This window comes from Eucyclogobius newberryi, unplaced genomic scaffold (genome assembly GCF_026437365.1).
Source record: "Eucyclogobius newberryi isolate DKJ021-1_F unplaced genomic scaffold, fEucNew1.0.hap1 SCAF_14, whole genome shotgun sequence".
Classification (NCBI taxonomy): Eukaryota; Metazoa; Chordata; class Actinopteri; order Gobiiformes; family Gobiidae; genus Eucyclogobius; species Eucyclogobius newberryi.
Genome location: NW_027315768.1, coordinates 17,042,979 through 17,063,091, shown reverse-complemented (window position 1 = coordinate 17,063,091; position 20,113 = coordinate 17,042,979). Strand labels below are relative to the sequence as shown.

The following is a 20,113-nucleotide window of genomic DNA, read 5'->3' as shown; positions in this document are numbered from 1 at the left end:
TATTCTTTATTTTTTTAAGTTGATGTTTCTCCTTTTTTGTAGTTTTGAATCCTTTAAAAACATTTTGTATAGTAGACAAATATTATGCACACTGTATATTTGTATTGTTGCCCCAAGTTGTCTTCATGTTTAATGCAATATTGATGGATACATGGAAAGAATGTTTTTCATTCACAAAGCACAATCAATATCTGATGTATGCTAGCAGTTTCAACATTTAGCTGCTTTTCTTATTTTCATTACCTATCCTGCTTTTTAAATAATGTTACGTTCATCAATTAACATTTAGCAACAATAACAAACAATTCCACACGTTCTACATCAACTACATGGCTGCGCACAGAGGTCGAGTTATAAGAGGTCGAGTTATCAAGAAACCAAAGCAAACAAGAGTGTTGTTTCGAGTTTTGTGGATCAATAATGCTGATGAATAAATAGCGGCGGTCGCGGCTGGTTCTTTGCACTTTTAAATTCAGAGTCCTTCATGTCAAGTCGTAGATAAGACCACTGCATAAGAGAAAGAAAAAACTGTCCAGCCTCCCCGCTCTCAAACAACACTTCTGTACCATTTCTTCAGCCGATTATTTTGAAGTCGAGCATTGTACTCATAGTGTACTTTTCGCCAGTGTGAAGAGGAGAGACAGCCCCCGTGTCATGTTTAATTAGCAAATTCTCCCGGCATTCGCGGACACCTTGTTGACACATCCATTCCACATGAGCTATCGCTGATTTCCTTTTTGAATGCAATTTACATAATTATACCTCATCTAATCCCTGCCAAGCACATGTCTCCAAACGCCACGTTGCTCGCAGCGGAGGCAGCGTCAGGAAAGCCATATTAGCAAGAAGGGAATAAAATATATCCAAGAAGCTGTTGATTCCATCTGCATTGTACAATACATAACGGTCTCCAATGCCCCATTTGCAGCTACTTTCCTCACAGAGAACAGAGTGGATATCTTAGCCTGCCAAGATGACCTAAATTCAAGTCTCACTAACTATACATATTTAAGTTGATCCATCTTTAGTATGCAAAACCCACAAAGTGCCGCCTCATTCCTAAACATAAATTCTTGTTTATATGCAAAAGTTTAGAGAGAAAAAACAAGAATACATTCTTTTGCAGTCAGTGTTAATGGCAACATTTAAAGTCAAACAACCTCCAGTCTCCCCTGAAGAACAATAAAAGATGACAGTCTGAATTTCCGCAGTGTATATTATCATAGCTCGCTTGCATTGCTTTCGAAGCCCATGTCCTGCTCCATCTAATAACTTTGTTTATGCCTGCTTTGGGACACGTCTAGAGAGACACCTTGAATGCCTCACAACAGCTCTGAGCCTCAACATAAAGACGAGAAATGAAATATTCACTCTCCTTATTGTCTCTGCAACTCCAGGAGAAGAATCAATAAAGCATCACATTGCCGTCTACAGTGATTTTTAAGGTTTCCGATGGGGGACAGAACGGCTCTCTGCGTCGGGGAAAGAAAATGCAAAAAATAAAACAGCTCTTTAGGCTCGCCGGGTGCAAAACAGCCCAGTTTTATTTTGATGTTTGGAATTAATCAGAGGAGAGCATCTCACAAGAACAAAAAGATCTGATGTTGCCTGCGGGAGCTTCAGGCAGCCAGTGGAGATTTGAGGAGTTTTAAAGCATATATTTTTGAAGAGTAATTTTATATATATATATATATATATATATATATATATATATAGCTGTCAGTTGACTTTGGGGGATAGATAAAGACTTTACAAGTGGGAGACAAGAAAAAAATATATATATATATATATTTTTTTAATATATATATATATATATATATATATATATATATATATATATTATTTATTTATTTAAAAAAAATATATATATTTTTATCTTTAGTCTAGTCTTTATCTATTCCCCGAAGTCAAATAAGTGTTGATGGAGTAGGAATTGGTTAACAAAGGTCATGACCCCAGGAAGTGTGCCAAATCTGGTGACACAATGGGGCAATTACATGGATCAGACGAGCAGGAGTCTAGGTACCAGTGGAAGACAAAAGGCGTGGATAAATGGAGAAGCTCATGACCCCATTACCATGTTGTGAGTGAGGTGGAGCAAATCCAATAAGCCTCTTCTCCATACATTAGGCACTGAGACAAATAAAGAGCAATTTTGGGTTTAGGTCGACTGCAACCCATATAGTTGTAGACAAATCATAATGTAATGATATGCAAATTTCATATACACATGTTTTATCCATGAACACATACAGTGTATGTCCATTTTTGTTTTAAAACTCTCAGTTTCACGAGTAAATCTAACAAAAATATTAGGAATCTGTGTATATACCAGTATTATATAAGTCATTTTCGTATTAGAGATATCAGTTGGCACATTTTAATGTATCAGTAATCAGCCTTAATTCTCCAGCAAAGGCAGATCTTTTGTTTTGGCCTAGCTGCGTCCTAAAGAACACACATAAAGCTTTACTTTAACATTCATGTGCAAAGAGACCACTGCACAAAACGACATTCCACCGCTCTCTTCTAGGTTTGTGGTGTGACACGGCTGCGGGTGAGTTCGTAGTTGATTCAAATGACTGAATTTGGGGGAGAAAATCTAAAGTGGCCCTACATGTTTTTTCTAGTCTTGGAGTTTGCGAATTGATTTGTCTTTTGAGCGAAATCAAAACAATAAGGGCCACCATCACCAAATTGTGTACTTTTAACTACATTGAGAATCTCAACAACGGGTGATATAAAGAAGTACTCATTAGCCCAATTTTATGATGGTGGAGTTATATAGTCCTGAGATCTGGACTCAACAGTCTTAGTTCCAGGGTAAATGCCCCATGAATTAAGAGCTGTATTTGTGAATGAGATTTTTAAAGAAATGCGGAACAGCGCCGGTGTGATTTGTGTCTGTATAAACATATTCCACATTATAGTCTTTACTGAACTGGCTTGTATTGCATTCAAGCACACGGTCACAAACAGAAAGGTCTTTTTAGCTAAACAATATGTTTAGAGTGGTAAAATTTAACCCCATATGTTGGCCTGAATTTCCTGGTGAAGATGTTTTTTTCTGGCGCTTCACTCCAGCGCAGAGTAATTTGCCTGTGATTTCTAATCTTTGTAACAGAACGCCGAGCTGAGTGCCTTCTACAAACGCAGACGGTCGCGGCGTTACTCCAGGCACATTATGGACTGGAGTGATTAGAAGAACTTAAAATGCAAAAGCATCCCTTGAAACTGAACGCATTTACAATCCCATTAAATATGGAATTGTGTCTGTGGGCCAACAGTAAATTTGAAATATCTTTCCTGTAAGACTTTTTTCATCCTCTCTTCATACAATTTCCTATCCTCTTTCTGCACTTTCTAAGGGATTCTGTTTGAGGCACTTGAATAATTGGCAAGGAACTTTTTAATGAAAATAGCTTCACTTGACATAATTATGTTCTGCGAGTCAAAGGGTGTTATCATACTTTTTCATCGGTATCATGCAGATTATTATAATGACTTGATGATGAGATTGTGAGTTGCTTTGGCTGTCAATGTGGTTAAATGTCAATATAGTTAAATATTTGTGTTGTTATTTTTAACAGGACTGTAAGCGCTGTCCTATTTACCAAATCATTTGATCATCACAGAACTAACACAGAGATGTTTAAAAAGAATGTACATCCACAATTTAGTCATACACGCAAGGAAGAAAAGAACTTTTTGCTGAGATAAATGGTATAGGTAGGTATAGGGGAAAAGATTTGTAGACTTAAATCAAATTGAGTCAGGATTAAGTAATGTATGTTAAGATATATATATGTCTTAATAATATAGTATTAATATGATATATGTATGAGTAGATATATGTCGCCTTACCCAAAATTAAATAAATTCAAACATTACCACTTACATCAAACTGACATAATTACCATATGTGTTGTGCAGTCTTCACCCTCGATCACTCTGGTGCCCAGAGGAGACCAGAACGCAAAAACAGGTCAGATAGACAAGCAACAGAACGGACCAGAACATCTATTTAAAGGCGCTCTAGGTAAGGCATTGGCTCTAACGCTGACCTTTTATATGCTTAACGTTCAAGTCATGGGCCGGAAGAAACGGGGACCAACATGTGAGCGTTTGATTGGAACACATCAAGGAATTCAGAGGTGTCAGGGGATTATTATCTGTGTAGAGTAGACCACTGAACTGAACCACAAATATACTGCCAAATACTGACAGAATAGTTACCGTTTAAAACTATTTAGAAAAAAGGCAGACAGGCAAAGCACCCCAGTCATCCTCCTGAAGCAAGTGTCCTGCCCAAGGGCACAATAACAGCATGCTCTTGCTCTTGCTCTTGCTCTTGTTCTTGTCCTGCTGAACATAGAGAAGAAATTACTTCAATCCATTGAGCCGGTCTGGGAACTGAACCGCAGAACTCCCTACTGAGAAGACAGCGCACTAATTATATGCAACCTGATATTTTCTTTCTTTTAAATTCTCTTTTGTCTCTTGAACTGACAAAAATCTTGACAAATAGCTCGCAATTCGAACAGGTCTTTGGGATCACAAATTCTTTTTACAGCTGAATGAATTCTCAGTAATTTTCCAACCTCCCCATAACTAGACAGCGCAATTAAACAAGGATATGCAAATGCCTCTGCCGGTAACTGTTTACTTCCAGGAAGAACCTCCATCTGCTAAATAACCTTTACCACTGTTAAACAAGCATTTAGTAGCCTAATCATATTTACATAAACAAACGCGTGGCCCAGTTCAAGCCGCTGCCGCATTGTCGTATACAACTATTCATTTATCAGTGCAGCCGTTTGACCTGGTTGTGTGTAATCCAAAGAGACTCGCCCACACCGAATCCACATCACCTCTGTTCTCATTAGAAGAAAAATCAGCCTACATGTGAAGCCAAAAGAAGAAACTATTTTTTTATTCCTACCCAACCCCCCAGTGGCTTCCTTCTATTGCTTTACTGCGACAGTATTGTCTGATAATATATGTCTTTGCTTTGAAATCATGCCGTTTTGATTTTTTTCTGTAGCTGATAACTTTGATAGAGACAGAAGACAACTCAAATGTGTTCCAATTACGAGGCAGTGTAAGTACAAGTTGATAAAAGGAAAAAAAAACAACCCACAATGATTAGGCTTACCCGTACAAGAATACTAGTGACAACAGTATGAGCTGTAAAGTGAAAGTAAAGCTTTTTATTGCATTATTACAGGTGAATATAAAGTAATTGGTGTGTGGTTCAGCGCATCTGTTGGACTTTAATGGCGTATTGGAACCAAGAACTGAGTGGGAGTCTTACACTGTGTAGCAGCAAAGGTGTTGTTTACTTTATATATTAAGTGATGTCTAATTGACAGTATTTATTGTGCATATGTTGTTTTAGGAAAAGCGAGTCACTGCAAGTGAATAGAACTGAATCCTAAATCTAGAGATAAGGATTTCTGCTTTACGTATATGAATACAAATGTATTACTTGTTTGTAATCATGTTATGTTCTCATATATAAATAAGGCATTTTATGTTTAAAACTTCCCAAAATTGCACAAATTAGGGACATATTAAATCTGAAAAAATAGAGCCAGGCTCTATTCTACATATTAAATACTAATTGATTTACAGAGGGGAGTTTTTATGTATCTTTATTAGCGATTGAATAAACTAGCTATTGCTGAAAACTGGTGTGAAAAAATAAATAAATTTGACTTAAATGTTTTAAGTTAAATCTTTAATGAATAAGTCTTGAAATTAGAACTCAACAAACCCAGATCTGTTAAAATCTTGTTTAGTAGAAGATGTAATATTTTCTAGAAATTGCACTGCAGCTATATGAATCTGAGGATGGAAGTTCATTAAATGAAATAATAAAATATATGTATGTGCAGATTGGGCTATGTCGTTGAAAGCTCATATTTTGAGACTGAAAAAATAGTTGTGCCTGTGGTGTCTCGCCTTAGTCTTTTCAGATCTATTCCCTTGTGGATCAATAACATTTAATAAAGTTTTATTCACATTGTTGTTCATGCTCCAAACACTAAATGATGGCAATGGTTCTTGGAGGAATGGCATCTGACATAAACATATGGAACCTGAATATTCAAAAGGAAATACATTTTTACTTCATTGTTATGCAGTCATTTTAGGAACTGGTCAGTTGCATCCTTGGTTATTTTGAAATATCTTTGCACCATTGTAAGAAAAAGTACTAAGATACCAACAAATCCCACACATAATGAGATAAATTAGATTATTTACAACTGGGACATTATGGTCCAAATGTGTGAACCATTTCGAGTGTGTCCATCAATGCAAAGCAGAGGGAGTGCCTCGGTGCACTCTCAAGAGACTTTTTTATTTATAACAAATGCTCCTGTCTTCACACAAATCAATAGTGAGATGCAGAGAGATTTATAACAGAATGCTGTTATTTTCAGTGACATTATATGTATAGCTTTGGGGCTCCTGAACAAAGAGCACATTGTGTACATTTTAGTGCCCTATTTTCAGCACATGATAAATAATAAAAAGTTAGATACTATTTTTTTGACAATCAAAAAACACAAATTGTAATACTTTATTTTTTTTAATGATGAATACATAACCACCCATACTCTAAATGTAGAATGTATTTGGTTTGGAAACTACAATTAAAAACTACTACAACCAAATCCTTCTATTACTTCCATAATAGACTTAATACAAATTAAGATAGTAATATACTGATTTTGTGAAAAGGTTTTATTTATTAATCCCAATATTATTAAAAAAAAAAAAAAAATCCAGGTCACAATATAATTGTAAGAACTAAAAACAAATAACCGTGAGTATTTTCAAAGTAAAATTAAGTAATTTCAAATCAATCCGCTCTTCAAAAAAATACACTCAGATGTAGAGTGCTTCTATGTGGCTGATTATAACATAATCATTTATACTTTTGCATTCAGAAAATTTGCATTCATAAAGCGAATCACTTACGTTTGGAACAGTAATGTATTAGAATAAAAGAAAATATTGTTGTGTGTCAATAATCGATATATGTGATATAACCGTGATGTTTCTTCTCCCAATAACTGTAACACTGAAATTCAATATCGTCGCCACATCTTACTGTGAAGCTGTGAAATGAAGCAGAAACCTATGGAGACCTGGCCTGAACTGCAATGGTCTGATGGTGATGGTGATGAAGATGAGGTTTGCCACAAGTGTCACACGGTTTGTCACAGCTGTCAACACTCGTCTGCATTCACACGTATTGATGAACATGTTGTTTAACAGTAAGCACATTCACTTTGTACTTCCATTGGCAATTCCATCTGGCACAATAATGGCACGTCTTATGCCCTGAACCATCTCTCAAAGGAGCGCAGACTCTTTTAGATGGACAAAGGTACAAATTGAATTATTTCAATCTGTTGAACTAAAGTATTTTCATGTTTTCAATGACATTTTTTGTTTCTTTGTTCGATAAATGAAAAGTGTATGTTTTTGTCTGTAGCCTTGTTAGCAAAATGTCATTTATATTGTTTGAAACTTTTTCATATCTATGTTTAGTTTCTTATTATTGTATCAATTGTACTAATTTACCATTTCAAACCGGTTTTGGAGAAAAGCAGAATAAATACAATTGGAAATAGTGGGGAATTTAACATAAAGAGTAAATAAAGGCAAGGCAAGTTTATTTGTAGAGCACAATTCGTACTCAAGGCAATTCAAAGTGATTCACACAACAGGCAAAAATGAATAAAAATGACGAACCAGATAAAGACATAAAACGTCGGAGTGCAAATAAAATTCTTTCAGTCACATTCACAGCTAAACAAAATGGTTTTTATTATAGTTTTGAACATTGTCTGAGTAGAGTCTGTCTCACATCTTTAGGAAAACTCTTCCAGATTTTGACCAATTTAAATAAATATTGTTATATACAGTGAACTATACAGCAAATAACAGTAAAGTGTTAGATGCTATCGGGTCTTTAAAAGTTTTTAATTAAAAACATTCATTCACATTTCTGAAATGGAGGCTTAAGTGAAGTGGAACATAATTTAATCAATGTTAATGGAGAAACTGGGATGAACCTCAGAATATCACAAATGAAAAGCACTCAGATACATGTGAGTCATTTCAGAGCCTGGTTTAAGGACATTTGCAATTGTATTTTACGTTCATTGTTTATTTTTGGATAGCAAAGGACATTTAGATTTAGTATTTTTCATTATAAATGTGAGGCTCTAATACAATTGTATACGTTTTCCTTTATAATAGAATAGCAAACTAACTGAAAATCAAATTACTTTGTTAGATATAGATTTAAAACCATAATTAATTCAATCAGATGTCAGTTTATTATTGGAAATGTGTTATGGTCAATTTCATTCACCTTCATTCTGAACATAGCATTTTAAATGGTCTGCTACAAAATAAAATTATGTGCTGGAACATTGCAATCAGCAACAAATAAATTGCTTGGGGTGAAATGTTTTGCCTAGTGACACAACACCAGTTTTAAACCCACACTTAACTCACTAAACCTAAATAATTTACCCCTGAACTAGTCATATCCTGGGTTTCAGACTATGACAGCTTGGTATTGTTCATGTATATTATTTAGGGCTGGGCAAGTTAACGCGTTATTATCGCGTTAACTCATCACTTATTTAACGCCATCAATTATTTTGACGCGCATTAACGCAGGTCGGATTCCCCTGGTCCGCACCAGTTCTAAAGCCTCGTACAAACCGCTGCGCCCGACGCAGAATTTGAGTGCGTGTACATTAGAAAAACAAACGCCCCAGACGCGCGTTCTAGACGCGCCGGACTCATGTCCGTAGAATACACTCAGCAGCAGACGTGCGTCAGAGTCGTCCTGCACATGCGCAGTGGAGGAGTTGTGCTGTGTTGCTTTTCTCGTGGTGTAAATGGAGTTTAATGGCAGATCATGGCTTTGGTTTATTAACTTTACAAAGTCAGCTGCTAGGCGCCAGCCGAGGCAACCCGCCGGGGGCCCGCGTGAGCAGGTCCCGCCGGGGGCCCGCGTGAGCAGGTCCCGCCGGGGGCCGTAGCTAGGGAGATCCGCGAGAAGGGCCCAGCGCGCGTCTTTATCAGCTGAAAACGTGAATAATCTGGTGCCTTAGCAACTGGCTTAGTGCAGAGGAGTAAAAAAAACACCCAGTTTTAGGAATTAACAAACTTTTCTGGTTCTTTTCAATGCCCTGGCAGTGGCAATAAGCTTTAGTTTTGTGTTTGATAACATTGTTTAAGTTAAAATGTACACAATGTATTTATTTGTATTTAACTGGTTAAGTGTTTGTTTGCACAACTAATGTTATGGCGCTTTAGTGTCAAGTTCTAAGAATGTACAAACTGTACTGAAGTGTTTCCTGGTTTAGGGACATTTGGTACTAGACTGGTTCTGCTGCTCCTAAAATGTGTTTTGAGTGTCTAATGTTTAATGAGATTACAATGTTTCTGACGTTACCTCTGAAGTGGCCTGTTCATCTTTAATGATTGTGGCTCAGGATTGCGTGGCAAGTGAATATGTAATATTCTATTTAACTGCTACTGAATAAAAATGCTGATGCACTTCACACTTCTTTTGAATTCGTTTTGAATTTTGCACATAAAAATGCGAATAATCGTGATTAATCAAGGAAATAATGTGATTAATCGCGATTAAAAAATGTAATTGTTGCCCAGCCCTAATATTATTATTATCAATTGGCGTTATATCTCAGTAAATTCTTCACAATATACTGACTTGTTTAAATGTTTTAAATCTAATCTAATTATGTGTTTTCTTTGCTAATATAATAACTATACCCCTAATACATTAAAGACCCCATCAAAAATATTCCTCTGTTTACATTTGGCTTTCTCAAGTCATTTGTGCCTAATTTTTCCTTCTCTGCCCAGCAAGTCCTCTCATTTGAAAACCCCTTTGTTGCAAGAAACTGTTTCGTAATCAACAAGTTAATTACTGTATTCAGTGTGACTTAAAATATGATCATGTTAACAATATAATCAGCCATGCCTTGTTCGCCTGGAGTGATAATGTGTACTTTATGAAGCAAATGCATGGCACCACACTGGGTCTTTCTATTAGTCATGAGGCCGGTTCAACAATGTGTCCCTCCTACCATGCTGTTTACCGCAGCTCATTTCTTTACTGTACGCCTCAGAGGAGCTTTTCAACATTGTTTCACATAATTATTGTTATTTCTACACCTTAGCTTTAAATTACACTTACTGCCTGAATTGTGTCAGTAGCATTATAACTATCTAATAAATCGTTCACGGCAATACGCTCGAGCAATAATTCTTAACTACAATACACCGTGTCCTATTAAAATCCTGGTGTAGAGCGGAGATAATACTTGAGCTAAGGTCCACCTATGTAACTTATTATCTGTATGTCTAAGCTGCGTGTTGTGTGTGTGATTGCTTTGGGCTGCGTCCGGGAGAATGAAGAAACGCAAACATTATTTATGGTGATGAAGAAAAATCAATCATCAACTCCAGCTGAGGCGCCGCACCACCTGACAGGAGAGCGCTCGCCCGCCCACACGTAATTGGCAGAAATTCTAGCTTATTGAGATACGTGTCAATAACAGTCCGACAAATGTTTTCATGCAAGCAGAAGGTTATTATATTTCGCTCATCTACTGACTAATGAGGTTTGACTTGTCGACTCCGGCTTACAGTATCCTGAACTCAATGTACATTCCATTGTGAAAGTATTAAAAAGTGGATAGCGGAATATAGTGTGAAATGCATTTAAAAATGAAAAAGATATTTTTTCATTTGAAAGAACAAGAGCAGAACACCAGATATTAGAATCTAAGTCTGTATTAACCAGTCTGTATAAACCATTAGAGTTTACCAAAAATATACTACAGTATTGGTACTCAAGCTTGAATAATTGACAAACACGTGAAAAAATGTCAAATCGTTAACTGGGGCACATTAAGAGTTAGAATAATGATAAAAGACAGAAGATACTGAGAATATTAAATATTTTTGGAGAAATGATAGCACATATTGAGTTTAATGGATGCTGAATGGGGCAACAAAAGGGAAGGAGGAGGGTTATATCGCCCTTCATATAGTGATACTGTGTTAATAACATTCTTACTCTGAGAGTTAATTGGCCTGGTGGCGTCATAATGCTTGTTTCCATGGAGAGAGATATGTTTTATGCCATATTGTAGAACATTCAATTCCATTCACACTTTTTTGTGAAGCCCAAAACAAACCGTTAAACCACAGATGCACTGCCACCGCTTCCATTAGGCGCATAACGCGCAGTGCGTCAGGCATCAAGTGCTCCGAGGGGCACCAACCTGACCAGGCAGTGTGTATTAGCACAAAAGGCTATTTCTACACGATTCCTTTTGCAATTAAACTAAGAGACTGGAATAGGCCTACTCTGTCTTTAGTTCTTAATCAATTCCAATCTAACTAGGACTCGAGTGTCGCCGCTCTCTCTCGCTCTCTCCAAGTTGGAGGTGCTCACGGGCAGCTCCACAAGCCACACTTTAAACAGACACAAACAGATCGGGGCAAAGCTGGGAACACCTACATATTCTATAAAACACAAGCAGCAAAACAGTCGATAGATAATGAAAATCATATTCTCATATTCAATTAGAAACCACAAAAAAGAGAGAATGAAACAAGATGTGCAATGCGTCCAGCTGGCTCTGCTAACCGCTGAGCTGACATCGCGCCGTGCGCAAAGCCAAAGGGGTTTAACTTCTTACAAATGTCTAAATCATGTTTTCCATAAATGCAACAGAAAACGTCAATAGTTTACAGCCTGTAGTGTTTTCCAGAGCCTCGATCTGTTCTGCAGAAGAGGAAAAGAAAAAAGTGGGTGACACTGGAGCAGGGGCCGAGCGAATAGTCACTTTAAGGTTGTGTTGCAAACCCTCACACAATATTTACACATTCGAAGTGAGAGGCATGGGGGCACCACTAAGCATTTCTGCATAGAGCACTTAAATGGCTAGCAGCGTCCCTGCACAGATTAACTAAATATTGAATATTAAAAGAGGATGAACCTGAAGATAGCTCAAGATGCCATACTTTCCCCAGCGTAGCTAAAACTGTAGGTTTTTATTTCTGTCACTAATTGGCCTGACCATAAGCAATTTCAAAAGGAACAATTTAAGCCTGGTCTTAAATGTAGAGACTGTGTCGGCCTCTTTAACATGGACAGGAGCCAATTCCATAACACAGGTGCTTGGTATCTAGACGCTCTACCTCCTACTGTGCTTTCAGAGACTCTTGAGACCACCAGAGGTCAAGCATTTTCAGAGTGATGTGCTCTGTTTAGATTATAATGTACTATAGCATCTGTGAGGTAGTATGGCTTTATAAGGATTTTAAATCAGATTCTAAACTCGACAGGAGCCAGTGAAGAGACTCGAGCACCGGCATAATGTGCGCTCTTCTTTTAGTTCCTGTTAGTATTCTTGCTGCTGCATTTTGAACCAGTTGAATGCTTTTTATAGAGCTATTTCTTTATTTATATGTTGCTATTTTTATTTTATTTATATATTGCACACATTAAAGAAGGCTGTTTTACAGGCTTGATTTATATGTGCTTTAAATGAGAGCTCCTGGTCAAATAAGACTCCAAGGTTTCTTACAGTAGAACTGGAAGCTACACTGACTTACTGACTGATTTTTAGGGTTAATAAGTAGATAATCAAGTGTCATCCAGGTTTTTTATCCTTCATGAAGGCATTGAGTCTGTCTATGTGATCGATCTGATCAGGTTTAATTGATAAGCACAGTGTGTTGTCTGCATAGCAGTGGAAGTTAATGCCTTCAGATCATTTTACCTACTGGCAGCATGTGAAAACAGAATTGGGCAAAGTACTGAATCCTGTATTACAGCTTAAGAACAAGGTGAGGAGCTCTGGTTTACATCAAAAAGCTTGAACCTATCCGATAAAAAGGATTCAAACCATTCCTGGCAAAGTGAAAACATTTCAATTGAGAAAAAATACATAGTACATTATTCATCAGTACGTATTCATCTTAAAATTACATTTAAAGACAATTGCATTTTCAGTTGTTCGCATTGTTTTACGAGGTTGTCTGTGGTTAATACTGCATGATTAATCCTATTTTCTATGTTAAAACCTTGTGACAAGAACTTTTTGCTCTTATACAGCCACAAGAGCATTATCGACATCTGGACATAGAGCTATAGCTTATGGAGCAAGTTCATCCTTAGGTCAACGGATTTGGCTTGAGGTCACAATGGGGGAGAGGTTAAAGATTAAACGCCAAAATGTATGTGTAATGTGTGTTAATATAGACATACAAATAGCTATGTGTATAACAGTGCATTATAGTCACTTAACAAATCCATGAGCCTATACACAAAAGCATTTTAAGAACAATGGCATGAGAAAAGCTATGTCCCTGTGCAAGCCTCAGAGTGTTCTGTGTAAAATAAGAATTGAGCTACGAGACTTGAACCTATTCATCAATAGAAATTCTCTTCAACAATACAAATAGATTAATTTTATGTATATACGCCAATAAATATGTGTATTAAACCTGAACTGTATTCATTAATAAACAGAATAAAAAAATATAATACTGTTATAAACATTGTAGAAAAGGACACTGTTTGTTTAGACACGTCATTGTCAGTGAGGTGGACACGTCTTTGTCAGTGAGGTGGACACGTCTTTGTCAGTGAGGTGGACACGTCTTTGTCAGTGAGGTGGACACAGAGCAGGACCTTGAACAGTGCTCTCCATCACAGACCAGTCTTTTAATGTTCTTTAGGAGACGTAATCTCCAGAAACGCATTCAGCTCTCCAACAATGAATACTATCAAACTATTCATTACATAATTTTCTATTGCCTCAACAACCACATGCATAGACATAATAGGCCATATTTACAGGCGCCTCATCAAATATCATATTGTACATCAGGCCTAAAGTGGTAAAAAAAAAGATAGCCTCAATAGATTTATCCAGAATGGTAACACACATTTGACACATTTTGTTTTGTTGTCATTGTGGGTAATTTCTCTGTATTTCTGTGGTTTTATTTTAATTGTATGTAATTTGTTTGAAATGTATACTTGCAGGACCTTCAGAATAACGTTTTTATTTTACATTATGTATTTTACTGTATTCATTTATTTTTTCTAGATGCTTATTAAGTCATGATTTATGTGCATACAGTACATATAATGACATACACATACATATCATTTTGCCTACACAGTGTCTTTGTGAACAAAAGCAAATCTGTATCTCATTGTTCATCCATTATGTCTTTGTCTGGCATCTACCATATTTTTAGAACAGTGAAATCTATTTTTTACATGCAACATGCTGCTGTAATCCCAGGAGCCTGCACGTTGTACACAGACTCAAATGACGATGACGTGTCACCTGTTTCCCAAGTAACCCCAAAGTCACCTGAAATATGAGCCATGGTGTGCGCGTTTCTAAATCCCCACAAGTGCCCTTTGTGTAGTCTATAAGTGATGGATGGGGCCACTGCTCCCTCACGAGCTGACAGTTCATTATGGAGTATGTCACCCGATAATTAAGATGTTCTCAACCGAATAAACACTCACCAGTTAAAAGCAATTGAGCTGTCTGTGCTGGTGCCCGTGCGTAAACCGTGCGCTGACATATAGGCACCATCTAAATAAACGTGTTTTGGTAAATGTGGCCAGTGAGCCTCTAATAGCTGCAAAAGGTGATAAGGGCTCTACGGTGTCTCCAAGCAAGAGCCTATCGCTGCTACGTTCTATTCTGTAAGTTGCTGCTCTTAAAACAGGCTTAGAGGGGGTATTTTTAATTCTAAAGCGAGGGATTGGTCACACTTCTTCTCATTAGCATGAGGAGCCGTATAAACCCCGCCACTGCAGAGTTTGGAGCTGTGTTGAAGGCGAGGCAACAAGCGTATCCGAGTGGCTGCTGCGCGCGAGGAGCGAGTTACTTTCACTTTGGGCACAGTTGTGAGTTGATTAGAGCGCGGCTGTATGGAGAGCTGGCTCAAGACGTGAGCGCGGGGCTTTCACAGAGGATGAGGCTGCGCACCGAGACGGACCGCGCCGCTGCCGCCGCCGCGATGGGACCCAACATTTTAACTTGCCTGAACCGGTGGATTTTCAGCTTTTTTCTTTACCAGTTTTTCTTTGTCTTTCTGAGTGCGTCTGAGGGAAATACCATCCGCTATCAGACTAACGAGGAGAGCGCACCGGGCTCTGTAATCGGAAACCTGGCCAAGGACATGTCCTTGAGTCTGTCTCACTCCTCTAAGTCCAATTTCAGGATGATGAAACAATTCAACGATTCATTCATCAGGGTGAGAGAAAGCGATGGTGAGCTCAGTGTGGGAGAACGAATTGATAGGGAGAGACTGTGCAGGCACTCTCCACAGTGTCTCATTACTTTTGATGTGGTCAATTTTTCAAAAGAGCGCTACAAATTGATTCACGTTGAGGTGGAAATAAAGGACATCAATGACAACTCCCCGGAGTTTCCAAACAGGGAGTCTATAGTGGAGATCTCTGAGAATGCTGTGGTGGGCTCCAGGATCCCGTTAGACCCGGCTGTAGACGCGGATGTTGGCTTCAACTACATCCAGAGCTATCAGATCTCCGTCAACAGTCACTTCACCATAGATGTGCTCCAGAGAGCGGATGGGGTTAAATATGCGGAATTGGTGCTAATGAAGGAGCTAGACAGAGAGACTCAGTCCTCTTACACTGTAGAGCTGGTGGCCACAGACGGGGGCAGCCCGCCCAGATCCGGATCCGCCAAAATCACTGTGAAAGTCACTGACTTTAATGACAACAGCCCCGTGTTTGACCAGAGCAGCTTCTCTGTCAGTTTGCCCGAGGACGCCCCAGTGGGCACCGTCATCCTGGACTTAAACGCAGTTGATGCTGATGAGGGATTGAATGGGGAAGTAATGTACACATTCGGAAAGGTTTCTCATGAAATAAGAGAACTTTTCCAAGTGGATAATAAATCAGGACACTTGACTCTAAAGAACCCCGTGGACTTTGAGGAGAAACGCACTTATGAGCTTGATGTGCAGGCGACAGATCTAGGACCCAACCCCATCCCCTCTGTGTGCAAAATCATAATCCACATAACGGATGTAAACGACAATGCCCCAGAAATCAGCATCACCCCCATGACCTCCATCACCACGGGCATTGCGCACATCAGCGAGACGGCGGAGAAGGACAGCCTCGTGGCGCTCATCAGCACCTCGGACAGAGACTCCGGGGTGAACAGCCAAGTGCACTGCACGCTCTACGGACACGACCACTTCAAACTCCGCCAGGCGTACGAGGACAGCTACATGGTAGTGACAGCAGCGCCGCTAGACAGGGAGAGAATTAGCGAGTACAACTTGACTGTGATGGCAGAAGATTTCGGGACGCCCCCTTTGAGGAAAATCACCCAGTACACCATCAGACTGACGGACGAGAATGACAACGCCCCGCACTTTACTAAGTCCGTCTATGAGGTGTCGGTCGTGGAGAACAATGCCCCCGGAGCCTTCATAACCACTGTTGAGGCAACAGACGCAGACTTGGGGCTAAATGGCAAAATCACGTATAGACTCGTGGACAGCGTCATTATGGGCTCCCCTGTCAACACGTACGTCTCACTCAACTCCGTCTCGGGCTCTATCTACGCGCTGAGAAGTTTTAATTATGAAGTTATGAAGCAGCTCGACATTCACGTAAAGGCCACAGATGGAGGGTCGCCGCAGCTCCAGAGCATGGCTGTCATCCGGCTAAAAATAGTGGACCAAAATGACAACCAGCCTTCTATAATTGAACCCCCGCTTTACAAGGGTTCCGCCGAGGTTTTCCTGCCCAAAGACGCACCTGCGGGCTACTTGGTAACCCACATCAAGGCTGCAGATGCTGATGAGGGCAAAAACGCACAGCTGTCCTATAAAATCACCGAGGGGGGGCACCTGGGCTTCTCTATTAACAAGGACACGGGGAAATTGCATGCAAGCCGGCAGCTTGCGTACGATATTTCAGACAATGTCAAAGTCACAATAGCGGTGAGCGACAATGGCTTTCCTGCACAAACTTCCACAGCAGTCATCCACTTGAGTTTTATTGAGGGGAGTCTGCCCAGCATGCCTTCCTCTGCGTCTGAGAATAGCAGCGAGGATTACTTTGAGTGGGACATGTCTGTGGCCATTATTATCGTCCTGGCAGGAAGTTGCTCTCTCCTCCTCCTGGCCATAGTGCTCATTACCACCATTTGCAGCCGGCGCAGGAAGGAGCCAAGGGAGAGTAACAGCTACGAAGAGAAAGAAGACGCACCAGACGTGGAGAGGAAAGTGGAAAGCGGCCATATTGATTCATTGATTGCCAACCACAAAGGCAAAGTGTTTGATGCCCATCCATTTCCAGAGACGGCTCCTTTGGCGAGCAGCACCACCAGCACCACTGAAGCCCGGTGTGAGGATGCCAGGCAAACTGCGGGCATCTTTGAGCCCAACAACAGGACGGTGGAGGGGAAATTAAAGGTAGAATGTCAGCCAAACTTTCAGACTTTTAGTTGGATAAAGGGGAATGTGTCAGATAACCTTTATGTCTATAAAGACACTTTTGAACGTGTGTGAGTTCCATGATTTTACATTGACTCACACATTCATAGCCTCATGGAAGGCACTGCTGCAGCATAGAGTGTGTCAAAATGTTGTTAGTATCTATTAGGTTTGTCAAAAGTATAAAAAACTGATAATAATCGATACTAAAACAAGTATTGAACAAGATAGATCTACCTTTTTCAAAAATGCATAAATTGTGGCCTAAAAATGGCATTGGCGAGTCTATTCCTACTTAAGATCTAAATAGATTTTGAAATTTGACTATTGTGACAACACTTGTATGTATGCAAAATAATCAATGGTAAACCAAGATTCTTACATCCAAACTTTGACTCGCATGTGCATACACAGCCATGGAAGACAGGTAAAGTGTCTTGCTCAAGGACACAATGGCTGAGGCACTGTTGCAAAGGGTAGCATCTATGCAAAATAACCAATTATAACATCAACAATGATTTGGGGTGCACCTCTGCCAAGGCACTGGTTGCTTTCAGACAATATAATTAAGTTTAAAGGATGTGTGTCATGTTCCCTTTAAGTTGTGAATAATTCCTTTTTGCTTTAGTTTAGTATAAACATCTTCCTTTGTCCTCGCAGGGCTACTCCACACTGCCAGGATATGGTAAAGAGACTGTCAGACCTATTACGATCTGGAAGGGCAATTCTTTCACCACTATCTCAGCCCGGGACCCCCACATCAGTGGCAAAGACAGCGGCAAAGGGGACAGTGACTTCAATGACAGTGATAGCGACATCAGCGCCGACGTGCACAAGAAGGAGTCTCCGCCCACAAACAGTAAGTCAATACAGCATGTGCTTCAGATGGAAAAAGATACACAAGGTCAAAAGCCAGTGTACATTTTGTGTCAGTCCCATGCAAAAATAAATGGAGAAGGAAAAGGCAGTGTAAAATAAAACAGCATTATTTGTATCCATTCGGAATGAAGACATTCTACAAAAACAGATCATTCAAGATCAAGTTTAGTTCTTCCAACTAGTATGACAAATTAAAATTCTTTGTTTGATGGTCAGTTTTCTTTCTCAACATATACATGTTCACCTGGCAGCAACAGCATTGTCCAATCTGCAACACTGTAATTGTTTTGTTTTTCAAAATGCATTATTCTCACATAGGAACATAAAGACTTAAAGAAGCACATACACTCACCAAACGTCACAGTCTTTACAAGATTTTGTAAATTGTAAAGAAGACGTTGTTGATGCCTATTTTGTTGTTGATGTTTCTAATATGTTAACAAAATGAAGCAGGACATTTAAACCTGGCTTTGTCCATTTTTCCAACTTGGATGTCCCTACTATGTGCAACTTTACACATAAATGTCTGATTTGTGTATGTATGAAAACATGATGTGATGAAAACTGAATATTACATACATCTTGTCTCACATTCATGTAAGTAAAGTAAACTATAGAAGAAGATTCGAAATTAGGATTTGTTCCTATTCATGCAGTGACTTGATTTAAAAGCCTTTCTTACCACATCTAATACAGAGATAGGATGCCTCTTGTTCCCATTTGCTGGTTGTCAGAAATCATCTCGCACTGTAGATATCAGATGGTGAGTTTATTTAGGAGGCAACTTGTGACAACATCCAGGCAGAAGAACTGTTCAATAAAAAAAAACACTGAATTTAAAATGTAAACTATTAATTCAGAGTCAGACCGTTCTCTAGTATGACCCTGAAAGCTGAGTACAATCAATGAGGAAAAATGAATTGAAACATTCAAACATGACATTTGAGACTGTTATCCTATATATCTTCTTTGTAAATACAGCCTTGGCTTTTATATATTGAGCAAAGCGTAATGTGTTCATAGATAATGCAGCGGACACTCCAACACTTTCAGCCCACTTAACCATGCATTTATCTCCTTGTCTGTCTTTTTACAGGTCTTTGGGCTTGTACCAGTGAATGTAAAGTGCTTGGCCATTCGGACCGCTGCTGGAGCCCCTCGGCCTCTCGACCCAACACCAGCCTGGCCTGCGCGCCCCACCTGTCCACTTTCAACAAGACTGCCTCACTCCCACGGGACGCGCGGCGGGAGAACTACTACCCTTCCCATATACCCAAGCCCAACGCACTCCAAAGTGTGTACGAACAAGTCCAGCACCAAGAATTTGATTACATATTGGTTGGTCCGCCCACACCAGCCCGGATACAAGAGACGGATGAGATTTCCATTCCTGAATACAACAATTCATAAATGAACTGTAAATGTTGTGAAAGTAATTCTGTAAAAAGCTTTCAAACTCCATGTTACGGTGTTTTTTTGGTAATGCGTCATCTGTGTCTTGGCTCATGTCAGACTGTTTATTGTGTAATATGCAAGATTTTGTATATAATATATTTTTCATAACCATGTACAAAGACTTTATTACAAATTTTCAAAAACAAGCATGTGCTATTAATATATAAAGGGGCATGATGACCTGTGAACAAAA

At 39.1% G+C, this 20,113-nt stretch overlaps 1 protein-coding gene across 1 annotated transcript; it reads left to right on the top strand.

The window, feature by feature from the left end:
* The first annotated feature begins 14,911 nt into the window (after positions 1 to 14,911).
* LOC140359589 (protocadherin-8) lies at positions 14,912 to 20,113 on the top strand. The gene is made up of 3 exons (XM_072444587.1): positions 14,912 to 17,565; positions 18,247 to 18,445; positions 19,562 to 20,113. Exons 1-3 carry the CDS (start codon positions 15,082 to 15,084, stop codon positions 19,873 to 19,875), a joined length of 2,997 nt encoding a protein of 998 aa, XP_072300688.1. The 5' UTR covers positions 14,912 to 15,081; the 3' UTR covers positions 19,876 to 20,113.